We start from the raw sequence: 14,048 nt of genomic DNA, 5'->3' as shown, positions 1-14,048 counted from the left end.
TTTTTGCATGCTTTTGAACTGCTACGCTGGGAGGAGCTGGGTCCGAGCAATGGGAGCTCACCCCGTCGCAAATAAATACAACTGTTGAAGTTTCTTTGAGTCCTGTTGCTCCCTGGCATTGGGCAGACCCACTGCAAGTTTACCTCACAAAGTGAGTACCCTCCCGAAACACCCATGGGATACAACAGACTACGTATGTCCCCAAAGATGGGCAGCTTTAGGACCTATTAGAATAAATTCTAAGACTTACTCATCTAGTGTATAACTGAAGTGTAAAAGGTGGATCCCAACATGATCAACTACACCTGACTCTTTGATTCTGAAAGCCAGTAATTAAAATTGCGGAGAAGCTGTGAAGTCAATAGAAAAGATTAGAAAGATGACAGGTGAATTAAGATGCTTAAACTGCGGTTGCACCTGCTGTTATCGGGGTCCAGTTGCATCACACACCAATATTCAGCGACCAGATCAAGGATCACCTGTGTATTGGCAACACACTGATGATACACATACAGCTCAAAGCTGTTTTTGTTGGCTCCTAATTGGTAATGTCTCCATTGGGGCTCCATGAGCTCCAGAAGGGGTTTCTACTATTCACACCAGAGGAGACCTCTTACTGCTTCCATCAAATGTTGCTGTCGGAGGTGAACCCATAAATGACTTCTCTAGAAAGCTTTCAAAAATGCTTCCAGCCTACGTCGAATCAAAGGGGAACTTTGTGAAGCTTTCTGGCTAGTTAGCTGCTTAGTCTCCAGCTGAGAAAGATAAAGAATGAATGTTGTGCAAATTTTGGAAAAGGAACAAAGATTTTTAGCTTCAGATTTAGAGATGGACTTTCAAAGTGATTTTTTTTACCTAATCCACATACATGATACTTCATTGTTAACCTTTAATCAAGAATTATTATAATGTTGCCTTTCTGAGACTGCATAAGACATTTGTTTTTGTTTTCTGTGTAGTTTTTCAAATATTTATATTTTCTCATTTTGCTGTTCAGCTGTATGATAATTTTACTCAAGTTAAAATTCTACACTGGATGTCAATGAACTCTGAGGACCACTCGGTTACTGACCTTTGTGTAAATAGTCTCTGACTACTTAGAGGCTTAAATCTTGATAAATGGGTTACTACGCTGAAAGCTGATGGGTGTTGAAAATGGATGTACAAACTGTTGACTAATTTCACTCCATAGGATCCTTGGAGCTTGCTTTTCTGTTTCTTCCTTTTTTTACTTCAACTGGTGAGGAAAAATATATGTATTATTACAATGTTAGCTTTGGATAAAACAGTAAGAACATGCACCTCAGCAACTTAAAAATAAATAAATTACAAAATATATTGTGACTAGATTGTAATGGTCTTAACAGTAATTAAGGGAATAGAGGAATATTTTGTGAAAAGTGTTAAGCTGCTTTTTTCCTGAAACTCCTGTTTTACCAGGTTATAGAATAAGTAATAATTTGAAATAACTATTTCAAATACTCCTGGGCACAAGAGGAATTTGCTATATTAATTGAAGAAGTCAGTTACATCTCAGTTTCAGAGTATTTTAGGGCCAAACAGATATAGGAGATCCATGACTGCATCTCTTGATATTTTAAGTTTTATTTAAATGCAGAGATACATGTGTTGGGAAAGAGGAATCTAAATTGGATTGGAACAGCAGAACTGGAATATGTTGATATCTCTTCCTGCTTGCAACATTTCTGATATACGCTGCAGCTACTTGTTTTCCTACTGGGAACAAATATTTATACTTGCTTGTAAGTGTGAGTGTTTTTTTAAAAGCCTACTTAAAGTCATTGTCTTAAATTGTTATTTTATTACAATGGTGATGATGTTGCTGCTGTTATTCATTAACAGAAGTCAAAATTCATATAGAAGAGCAAAGAGCATTTGTTAATGGGAATGATTGGGGAGGGGGACAAGTTAGGTCCCCTTGCCCTCCACTGAGTTATCTCTTCACAATAACACAAATGCCGCTACCAGGTGGTAAAAAATAAATAAAAATGCAGCAATAATTAATTAAATAGGTAGCAATTTGCTGCTTTTCGTGACACCCAAAATCAGTTGCCTGAGGCAGCTGCCTCCCTCTGTCACACGATAGGGTTGGCCTTATCTGTTGTTGTTGTTGTTGTTGTTGTTGTTGTTGTTGTTGTTGTTGTTATGCATGAGGGGTGGAATATTCTGAGGCTTAGGTAAGGGTGCAAAGGAAGGCCTTCACTTTATTTTTCAGCAACAGCCCATCAAAATATTTAGACCACTGCCACCTCTTAGTTATTGGGGGGGGGGGGGACAAAGCTGTCTGACAATGTAAACTACCAAACTGATCCTGACAGCCTTATGGTGCTGTCCCCTAGCTGTTAATTCCTTGTAACTCAAACAAGACAGCAAGTTCTAAAATAATCTAATGCACCTGGGATTTAATGTATCTGGAGTTAAAAACTGGCTGGCTAAGGTTTAAATCAGTTCTTTCTACTGTACTGTATTTTGTTTTTGCTGCGGTTTTATTTTATTTTTTAAAAAAGACTAATTGTAACTCATACTGGAAGTTATCAAGCTGAAGCTCAGAGTTATTTTAAGTAAGTAAGTATAAGTAAGTAAATAAGTAAATAAGTAAGTAAGTAAAGTGGAGCTGAACCATGGACCTACTGACTTGTAAGGATTTCATTTCATTTCACTCAGTTATACAGGTATAAAAGAGCTTTAGAAAATTGTCATTTGGTTTGCAAAGATGGGACACATTATTATCATTATCATTATCATTATCATTATCATTTAGCAGCATAAAGAGGAAGATCATGCCTGAGCCAGTTACTTTGTGCAGTATTAAGAAAATCGGAGAAGACAACTATGGCTTTGAGTCGGAAGAATCACGTATGATGTTTTCCATTTTATATACCTCTTGACTTTTAGACACATGTCAGTAAATCTCTTCAAGACCCATTCGCTCATATCATCCCCAAGCTCACGTTTTTTTGGGTGGAAAGTATTTGCTTGCCCATTCACTACTGCTAACTCCTCCTCTTCCTCTGGGTGGAAAAGTTAACGAATTATCCTGCAAGACGTGGAAGGAGGGTATGCAGCTCAAGAGGATCGTCCTCTTCCCCAAGTTCCAGCATGCAATAGACCATTTTGCAGGGGTTGTGGTGGGTCTCAAGACTGATGCTCTCTTTTTGAGCATCTCAGGAATTTGGATGCGGAGTGCTACCTTTCTTAGCTGGAGGAGGAAGAGGTAGCAGCAGAGGTGATGAGCAGGCAAGAGCAGTGTTTTTCAACCTTTTTTTGGGCAAGGGCACACTTGTTTTATGAAAAAAATCACGAGGCACACCACCATTAGAAAATGTTAAAAAAATTAACTCTGTGCCTATATTGACTATATATAAAGTAATTCTCTTGAATAGGAATCAAATAAACACAATTTTTCCCACGGCACACCAGGCAACATCTCGCGGCACACTAGTGTGCCGTGGAACAGTGGTTGAAAAACACTGGGCAAGAGGGTGAGGTGAGAGAGCAGGGCTGAAACATTGGTGTTCACTTTACAAGCATGCCCTTCTGCTTGATCTTTTACCTTGTAAACCAAACCAGTTGAAACGTGGGGGTACAAGTATAATGAAAGAAAATGTGGATTATTGGAGAATAGGACTGGGCATGTGGAATGGGATTAGGTCTCAGAATTTTGAAACGGAACAACCAGCTGCCCCATCTTAATGTGGTACCTTCTGCATTAGATTGATTCCCACCTCCACCCCACAATATCATGCTTATGATTTTATGTTGTTTCAGAGTTACTTTTTAATTTATTCCTAAGTGGAATAGGAGCCTGGATAAATACACATAAATAATAAAATACAGCGGCCATTTTAATATAGTGGTAATTTTCCCAGTGTTTTGTAATAATAGAAGCATCTTAAAAAAAACAAAAACAGAGTCTCGTTCTGACCTTGACATACAAGCACTCCTGTGCCTGAACATAGTCAGTCTTTGGTTAGCAGTGGCAAGATGATACAATTCTGTGGGATCTTCTACATGCAAAACATTGGCTCCACCACTAAGTTATGTCTCTTTCCATTTCCTGAACCTGTTTTGGGAACTGGTTTGTAGAATCGGATCTCCAACATGAATCATTCCAATTTGGTCCATTTTGGATCTTACTGGGATTTTTGTACGAACTCTTTGAGTTCTCTTTAATCAAACATTGCCTGAACATAATTAAAATGGTTGTGTGTGTGTGTGTGTAGGATTATGAATTAATTTTCAAAGAATGTTAACTATAGGATGTATTTGTTTTCCCCACCAGATAACGGCATCTGCAAACCAGAGTAAGTAATGTACAGTGGTAGCTCGGGTTACATATGCTTCAGGTTACATACGCTTCAGGTTACATACTCCGCTAACCCAGAAATAACGCTTCAGGTTAAGAACCTTGCTTTAGGATAAGAACAGAAATCGTGCTCTGGCGGCACAGCGGCAGCGGGAGGTCCCATTAGCTAAAGTGGTGCTTCAGGTTAAGAACAGTTTCAGGTTAAGAACGTACATCCGGAACGAATTACCGTATATACTTGAGTATAAGCCTAGTTTTTCAGCACATTTTTTTGTGCTGAAAAAGCTGCCCTCGGCTTATACTCGAGTGAGGCAGGTGGTGGGGGCGGCGAGAAAGAAGCCCTTTCTCTCCGCTCGTGCCGCCACCCGCTCTCTCCAGTCAACCATTCCTTAAGAAGTGTACAAGAATGGCGGTTCTTTACTGTCCCCAGGCAGCTTGTTCCATTCCTGAACTGCTCGCATAAATGCAAACTTGGCAAAGGAAGAAGAGGAAGGAGCAGCCCAAAGGGCTGCTTTCGGGCTGCTCGTTCCTCCTCCTCCACAGCGGCAAAGGTGAACCGGCTTATACTAGAGTCAATAAGCTTTCCCAGGTTTTTGTAGGAAAATTAGGTGCCTCGGTTTATATTTGGGTCGGCTTATACTCGGGTATATACGGTAAGTATGTAACCAGAGGTACCACTGTACTTGGTTGCACAAGTAGGACATGCAACAAAATGTTGCAGTGTAGAGAGTCCTTCTGTTCCGGATTTTAGCCAGCCGTGCCTCAATCCATTTCCCCTCTCCTGGTTTTACACCCTCCCCTTCCTCCAACTGTCAAGGAGCATTCTGTCACCACTGAGCATGCTCAGACCTCATTTGTTTGTTTTGTTGATTTGCCCCCTTCATTGAACTCCCCTCCCATATTTTTTTTTTTACCTTTTTGGTACTTCGGGGGGGGGGGTCTCTTGAGCCTGCTGATACTTCCCCCATTGCAAGTGGATGGTACAGTTTTGGCTGTATAAAGATCCACACTATTCATTTATTTGATGCCTAGAAAGCAGTTTTCATAATCCATTGGTGCGTTTGCAACATAGGAAATGTAGCCATTTCAATTTTATAAGCTCTAATATTATGCAACTGGTATGAGCTAAGCAAAAATTTCAGAACACAATATGGAATAACAGAATACCAGAAGAAGGAAAATGCTACTATTTCAATCAATTCCTCTCACAATGCAGGTTGGATCTATTCACAGGTTTCATGGCATGATGTGACGATTAACAATTCCATGTGCAAATATTTTCCACTGTGGCTGCTTTCCTCAGATATGACATTGACTGACAGCCAATCAATCACTTTTGTGTGGGTGCATGGCTGTGGTCTATGCCACAACAGAAAATTCTAGAATAGAATACAGTATTCTTGCTGAAAAACCCTTTTACAAAAAAAACCAAACCAAACCAAAAAAACAGAATTAAATACGAAGAGATTTGTACTAGGCTATAATTTGGTGAAAGCAAAACTAATATGTCTTAAAACAGAAACTTGCCTGCTGTATCACTATATAGTTGATGGAGAGAATATAGCCTTAAGCAAATTTATGAGGAGCTGGGCTCCAGATATGCGGAAATAGAGAGAGAAAACACCAAGCCCTTAAATATTTTTTCACAGCTCAGAACCGCACTCAAAACTGGTTGTCACCAAGTTGGGTGCGAGGCACACACATGAATGGGATTTAAGTTTCAAATTAAGCCTTCTGGTGAGGCGTAACTCAGAGTACCATTCTGGATTCTGGCAGGAATGGGATCTGACCGTTTTTACCACAAGTATAATGCAACCATTGTAGCAATATGATCAGTGTCCTTCAAAAGTGAAAAATCATGTTAGCACATGTGAACTTTGTATACGAAAGGCATCTGCCTGTTAATTTTCGCTGAATTGGATGGTACTTCTCCCCATAGTTGTCAACCTTCCCCCTTTTTTGCACTGGGAAATGGATCTGGAATAAAAAAAGGGAAAGTTGACAGCTATGCTTCTCTCTAATATGGCCCATGCAGATAGGGATGAAAAAGCAATCACATGCCTTCTCTGCCCACCAATCTGGTCACTTACACTAAACTATGGTTTGGCTTAGTGTTATGTGCAGATGAGGGCAAAGAGGAGCATTCCAATACCAGTAAAGATAGGACAGCTATCATTCAGGAAAGTGTTGGCCCCATTAACTGATTTGCACAATGAGGGACACTAATACACTTCTGAGGAACTCCGCGAGGTGGTGGTTGTTGTTGTTGTTTTTGCCTCTGCCTCTGTAATGCAGTGGTTTTCAACAAATGGGCCGTGGCAGCCTGGGGTACCTTGAATGATGGTCAGGGGTGCCGCGGGCAACACTGGCCTCTGTCCCTCTTTCCTTCCCTTCCTCCTATGATGCCTTCTCACATCTCTGCCTCCCAAAGGCTTGTACTACTGTTTGTTGCAGCAGCCCTGGCTACAAGCTCTGCAGGCAAATGGTGCCACTGGGGCTGACCAGGGGGTGCTGGTTGTCAGGATATGAGGCAGCCTTCGCGTAAGCAAGCAAGCGGGCAAGGGATCCCAGCCAACCAGCCTGCCAACCCTTTCTGTTGGGAATGGACAGACAAGTCCCAGGTCCCTGTGGGGCAGTGTGATGAGGCACCTCTCTTTGGGGCGTGGGGTGGGGAGCAGCTCAGAGACCAGGGGCAGCAGCAGCGGCTGCCCAGAGGACTCCCAAGGAGAGGGGAGAGGAAAAGAGGCTGAGGGAACACTCCACAAGGGAAGATGTTTCTAAAAAGGGTGAGAGGCTGCCAGCTGTGAAGGCAAGGGGTGACATAACAGGGCTCCTGGGACCCACGGGGGGCTGTAGAAAGAATGTAGTTGGTCAAGGGAACTGTGGACTCAAAATGGTTGAAAACCTCTGCTGTAATGATTTTGGGTAGAAAGGCAGAAGGAAAGAAAGGTGTCAACCATACAGCACCCTTCTTCGTTTTTTTCCCCACTCAACACTGCCTTTCCCCCAAAGCTGCTTTTTTCTAGGAAAAGCACAGATACCTGTAGGCATTATTCATGTGTAATTCTTGATGGCAGCTGAGACTGTGTGGACTTGCCTGAGGCCACTCGGGAAGTACAAGAGGAACCTAGGTCTCTAAGGAGTAAATCACACTCACTCTCCCTTCTGAATGATATTTCAAATATCCACCCAGGCTGAGGAACAGGATAGTTAATGCTCTTTATACTATAGTGGACCAATTATGGGATTAACAGGGTCTGGGAAGGGTGCCATCCCCTGTTATATTCTTCTCTCGTTGTTATAGTGCTATGCGAAATTTTTCATGTGGGAGTGCAGCTAGATGAAGCAACGAGGTGGAATATTAAGATATATAGGATAAGACACAGCTTATGATCCTATAACCAGAACTGCCTGAGACACTTTCACATCACGTACCTTTGAAGAACCATGAAGGCAGCCAGACAGTCCCAACCTTAAAATTAATGGCGCATTAAAGAATTCTTATTCCTTTCCTTTAAGAGTTCCGCCAGCACTGCCTTCCTTGTAGGAATGGAAGAGAAATTTGATTTTGTTTGCATTTTAATGAGATACATTCTAATTCACTCTTCCCCAACAAATACATGAACTGAAATGCAGCTATACTTGAAATTTGACCTTTCTTGAATTTTGCAATGCAGTGTACAAAAATGCATGAATTAGGGGGAAATGTCATAAAAATGAATGAATATTAGAGAAAATAGCATGCAAAAATGCATTATATATGGGGGGAGTGCTTGGAAAAATATGTATTTAAGTCAAAACTGCATACAAAAATGTGTTCATTAGGAGAAATTTGCACTAAAATGCAGGTGCATTTTCATGAGAATTATTTTTTACAATCATAAATTGGTGTATAAATGTGAAGAGAACAGCAATGGGTTGTCCTGTGGACTAATGGTATCAGAAGGGCATAAAAATCAGACCTGTTGAAGGAATAGAGCTTTTTAGAACCTTTGTTGTAATCTACTTTTTAAGGGGGCAGATTTCTAGTCTATTCAAAATAAAGTCCAGTTCCTTGTATTTCAAATGCGTCTTTTCAAAATGACGATCCTGTTTTAACTGAAGCCGTAACAATGTCCCAAGATGATAACATACATTTTGATGGATAAAATAAATTTGAATGTAAGTGCATGGGAATAGGCCCCTTAAGAGTACTCACATGGATATTGGCTTGCCTTTTACAGGTATTTCCATACTAAAAAGGAAACTTCTTCAAAGAACAATACAAAAGGGAACAAGTAAGTTAAGCTTCTATCAGGATAATTGCTGCGCCCATTCATTCATTCTGCTAAACTTTGCAGGAGTGGCAGAGGGTGGTAAAGGAGGCAAAATCTCTGCCACAAGATGTGCTGACGGCCATCCATCCCTTCAGACAGCTTTCAAATGGGATTAGACAAATAATTCATGGAAGCTAGGGCTATTAACTGGTTGTTAGCCATGATGGAGAAAAGCAATGACAAACCTAGACAGCATCTTAAAAAGCAAAGACATCACCTTGCTGACAAAGGTCCGTATAGTTAAAGCTATGGTTTTCCCAGTAGTAATGTACGGAAGTGAGAGCTGGACCATAAAGAAGGCTGATCGCTGAAGAATTGATGCTTTTGAATTATGGTGCTGGAGGAGACTCTTGAGAGTCCCATGGACTGCAAGAAGATCAAACTTATCCATCCTTAAAGAAATCAGCCCTGAGTGCTCACTAGAAGGACAGATCCTGAAGTTGAGGCTCCAGTACTTTGGCCACCTCATGAGAAGAGAAGACTCCCTAGAAAAGACCCTGATGTTGGGAAAGATGGAGGGCACAAGGAGAAGGGGACGACAGAGGATGAGATGGTTGGACAGTGTTCTCGAAGCTACTAACGTGAGTTTGGCCAAACTGTGAGAGGCAGTGAAGGATAGGCGTGCCTGGCGTGCTCTGGTCCATGGGGTCACGAAGAGTCGGACACGACTGAACGACTGAACAACAACAAAGCCATGATGGTCATAAACTGTCGCCAGGATCATGTCTTTGAATTACTAGTTGATGGGGAGCAACTGTGTGTGAGAAATGGCTATCCCCATCCCACCCCACCCGTGTCCTGTCTGTATCATCCAGACAGATGGTGGCAATAAGATTCTTTTCCACTTCCCTTCTACCAAGTGCTATTTTTCTAGAAAAAAAGAGGTGCTGGAACACACCATGAATGCCTCCCTTGTTCTCTTATAATGGCAATGGCGCCCACCTGAGAGGTGCCGGAACTGAGTTCGGGGGAGACGATGACGACCCTGCTTCTATGTAATATTTCTGCTCAAGTGCAGAAGATTCACTTCATCATTTGGCAGGGCAATACAGATTGGTGAATAATGTTGTGGTAAATTCTGTCAGAATATATTGGTGTGTGTGTGTGTGTGTGTGTGTGTGTGTGTGTTTTCAATGCAAGTATTGCTGTTGTGCAAGTATATGGGTGATTCGATGACAGCAATAACAAACCACCGCTTGCAACCCTTCAGGCAGCAGAAATTTATCCCTCAGATTAAGCTGCCAGCCTCTCCCATCTCTGCCTCATTGATCCAAGAACCGCCTTGCCTTCTGTACTATGCTCACTCTTCTAAAATAGGGTTCAGTTGTGGCTGGATCTAGGATAACAAGATTCTCCTTTAATTTGTCAAGGAAAGCACATTCTTTCACAGAAGTCAGAAAAGGGCATTATATGCTATTTTTGCAAATGTTTTGTTACAACACCAGTCAATATCTATTACATGAGGAGGGCTTTTGAGATATGCTCCTGTAACCCAGCATCTGTAAAGCACCACTTAGGGAACATGCCGTGAAACTGGACTTCTCAAGAATGCAGTGTGTGTGTGTGTGTGTGTGTGTGTGTGTGTGAAAATATTGGAGAATTCTTGACTGTCTTGGATTGATTCAGGGTCGGGGGGAAGTCAGTAAGCAGAGGCTGGTGGTGGTAGGATGGAGCTGCCTTTACACATAGACTTCTTTGGCACTGTGAAGAGGTTCTTCCATCATCAGGCAATCCAGCAAAAGGGATTTGATTCCTAACATATCTGGGGGAAATAATACAACTTTCATAATACAACACATTTTGCTTCTTTCTTTCTTTCTTTCTTTCTTTCTTTCTTTCTTTTTACAGGACATCAGAGAAGAATGAGATTCGAGTTGGCTTCTTTGAGTTGGTAATAAAATTGTTGCTTTTCACCATTTCATATATCTGTTTTGGTTCTATAGATCAGGGTGGTCAAATTCCCAGCTTATAGGGTCGTCATAATCGCAACTACCCTTCTGAGGTCCGAGTACAAATGGAGACAGCTTTGCATTTTGTTTTTTCCAAAACTATTATTATGGGGAGCCTGATGTTCACTGTGAAGATGGTGCATGTTGTTACTCCAAGAAGGAATGGTGGAGCCTAGCATTACACAGGGTGAAACCCAGTGCTACAGTTCCACTCATGGAATGGCTTTTGACTCAGAAGAGCATCTGCTAATGCAAAAGAAGGGAGATGATTTGCACTGATATCTCTCTTCCATACACAACCCTTGTGCCTTCTTCCGCACTTATCTAGAGGGTCCTACAAGCTTCTGAAACAGATTTTCAGTTCTCAAGGGAGTGTAGCAGAAAGGTGGGATCAGAAAACAACTTCCATTTATTTTAGTGGCCGCCTCTGCTGGATCAAAGCCATTCTGCCAGTGAAGCAGCAGCCTTGGGTTTCAGCCATTGTTAGTAAAAACACACACACACACACACACACACACACACACAATTGGAACATTAATATACAAAGGAGTGATGCATAATTTTTTGTGAATGCTCTTTGTCTGTTTTTTTATCCACGTAAAGTTTAGATTTGCTTCTTCATCTGAGAAACTGATGATGGTTTTGGGTGGCATCTGCGCTGCTCTCCATGGAGCCGCCCAACCAGCCATGTTGATTGTTTTTGGGGTAATGACAGACACATTTATTCAATATGATATCGAGAAGCAAGAGCTTAGTGACCCGAACAAAGGATGTGTGAATAACACTATAGTGTGGCTCAACAGTTCCCATCACCAAAATGACAATAATACGCCAGTGAGTTGTGGGTAAGTGAACAAGACATTTTGCGTTGTGTCCAATGCTAATACTACTCAGAGTAGGCCCACTGAAGTTAAAGAACATGACTAACTTGGGTTCATTAGTGTCATCAGGTCGACTCTGGGTAGAGACTGGACATAACCTTACAGTAATATTTCAATATTATTTCAATATTTATAGACCTTACAAATGAGCAAAGCATTTTATCTCCTCTGTTATTAAATGACATTGTCTGAAATCTTCTGCATTCTTGCACAGAAGACAAACCAATGATACTCCAGGTAAGTTTACTAGCCTGCCTTCATATACGGGTGATTACACCACTGAGCATTGGCTCTGTAGTTTGACAAACTCCATGCCTTAAATAATATTCCCATACCATGTCCTATCTCAGTTGGACTAATGTTACCTCCTCTCCGGAGCTGGAGGTGTTGCTACTTTGTTCGTTGCCTGGCTGATAATTGCTCATTTTAATTTATGCTTGCCCTACCGTTGAGTCTAGCCAGCTTTCCCAACTGTTGGCTCTTACTAGAACACGTAAAAATAGAAATTCGTCAGTCGTTTTTCTAAGATTTGCTTTGTACTGCCCTGTTTCTGTAGAAGTAAAAATAATAAAAAAGCTATATCCTTACTTTTGGCATTTAGAACTATTGTGCACAATTTCAACAGGAAATCACACAAAGGTAAATGGCTTCAAAAATTGCAGCTGCAACCCACAAGTCAATAATGGTTGAGTTCTTGTATTTCAGGGCCAAAGATAATTGGTCTAAACTTAAGGTTGATTCACTTGTTCCATCTACGCACTGTTTTTTGGCAGTGGTTCAGATTCAGCACTCTTACTCATGTTTACACAGAAATAAGTCCCACTATATGGAATGGGACTTGCTTCCAGGTATATGTGCATAGATTGCATCATTAGTCTTCCACAAGGAAATAGTTTGAAACTGGATCAGTTTATGCAAATGTTGAACAATAACTGATATTCCTTCTTTGTTTTGCCCTTTTTGAATTATGCATCAACCAGTTAGCATTTAATGTTTTTAATGTTTGATGTTTTACTGTGGTTTTATAATTTGTTGGATACCACCCAGAGTGGCTGAGGCAACCCGGTAGATGGGTGGCATATACCGGTAAATGATATATTATTATTGTTATTGTTATTAACATTAATGGAGAATATGGCGGACCTATTTTGTCAGATTGTCTGCTACTTACAGTACATGTTACTTTGGAAAGTCAGTTTTTTGTTTTCACTATAATCCCTTACTCTGAATTGATTTGTCGTCTCTGAATTCATACCCAAATATTAACTGAGGGAAAAGAACAATGGAAACAATTCATCTAGCTGCTAATGAAGTTACATTACGGTCTGATATTAAATTAGCTGGCTCTGTTCACACATGCCTGCAGGCACATCGATTCAAGATAGACTGATTTACCAAGGTCATATATCTTCTTTAATTCTTTCTTTATCTATCAGGTTGCTGGACATTGAAATGGAAATGAGTTATTTTGCAAGTTACTATGGGGGAATAGGCTGCGCAGTGCTTGTGCTGGCATACTTCCAGGTCAGTATTATTATTTACTTCCCTATATTGTTTTCCAGAATAGAAAATGATTTAATGTCGGTGGCACTCACCTGAAAAACAACAAAAAGGCAGCTAAACTCCTTTCTCCACAGTTGGGACACAGTCACAGGGCGTTTCCAATTTGGGGTGCAACTACCCAAAAGGCCCTGCCTTGTGTTCATCCCTCCCAACTTCCTGTGGACATTTGTTGACTGGAATCCTGCAGCGATGGACATTGTGAGGCAATTTTTATGCTGCTATCTCATGGTGACAATCCAGATCCATGTCCATGTGTTTAGTAGGCTTCTGTTGTCAACATACTGGAGTAGGTTTGTAAGCCTGAGATTTGTTCCCATGCTCCATGTCATGTAGAATGCACACAAAGGGACCAAGTGTTTATTTGCCCTTTAATCATAAGAGTTAACAGAAGTGGTGTTTGTTTGTTTTTTACAGTTAGCTCCTCAATGTCAAGATCAGTAATGGTAGGCAAGGCTCTCTGGAGGCAGCTTGCCCACCACATTTCACCATGCCTTATAAAATGCATCTGCAAGGATGTGCAAGGTTGGAGTATTCTAGGGTGTATTCTAAATCCTGATGGGAAGGCCCAACTATCTCAGACAGCAGCAGTGAATTTGCTCCTCAAGAACACTATGTGGCTTACAATATGATGTGGAAAGGGTTATGTGGAGGTAGAAATTTATGAAAGCAGTGTATGTTATGACTTGACTACTGTTCCCAAGCACATAAATGAACCCTGTTATGTACTGTACTTTTCAATGTATGACACCCCCTATTTTGGGGGACTCAAATTTAAGAAAATGGGGGGAGATGGCATGGAGTTGTTGAACTTTGGGGGGGGGGATTACGCAGGGTTATTGGGAGGGATTGCTGAAAATCACTCACCCGCATGCATCCAAAAATCCGCCTCTCATCTGTCCCCTCGCCGGCAGAAGCTGCCAATTGCCCGCCCAATTGCCACAGCATCAGCCAATCAACACCAGCCATTGACGCAGCAACCAATAACACGCCCAGTAGCCGCTGACAGCCGCAG

General features: G+C 41.3%; 1 protein-coding gene across 4 annotated transcripts in view; it reads left to right on the top strand.

Moving 5' to 3' along the window:
* Window positions 1–1,110: 1,110 nt before the first annotated feature.
* ABCB11 (ATP binding cassette subfamily B member 11) overlaps window positions 1,111–14,048 on the top strand; it is a 47,834-nt gene continuing 34,896 nt past the window's right edge. Inside the window, exons 1-7 of one of the 4 annotated variants that reach the window (XM_033166583.1) lie at window positions 1,111–1,240; window positions 2,786–2,874; window positions 4,298–4,325; window positions 8,551–8,604; window positions 10,492–10,534; window positions 11,196–11,437; window positions 12,910–12,997. In XM_033166583.1, the coding sequence (XP_033022474.1) occupies window positions 2,802–2,874; window positions 4,298–4,325; window positions 8,551–8,604; window positions 10,492–10,534; window positions 11,196–11,437; window positions 12,910–12,997 (528 nt within the window). In that variant the 5' untranslated portion in view covers window positions 1,111–1,240; window positions 2,786–2,801. Of the gene's footprint in view, window positions 1,241–2,782; window positions 2,878–4,297; window positions 4,326–8,550; window positions 8,605–10,491; window positions 10,535–11,195; window positions 11,438–12,909; window positions 12,998–14,048 lie in introns of all 4 variants that reach the window. The other 3 variants (XM_033166599.1, XM_033166573.1, XM_033166591.1) reach the window with 3 other exon arrangements.

This window comes from Lacerta agilis, chromosome 1, assembly GCF_009819535.1.
Source record: "Lacerta agilis isolate rLacAgi1 chromosome 1, rLacAgi1.pri, whole genome shotgun sequence".
Classification (NCBI taxonomy): domain Eukaryota; kingdom Metazoa; phylum Chordata; class Lepidosauria; order Squamata; family Lacertidae; genus Lacerta; species Lacerta agilis.
Note: the sequence above shows the minus strand (reverse complement) of the source record. Positions and strands in the feature narration are given on the sequence as shown.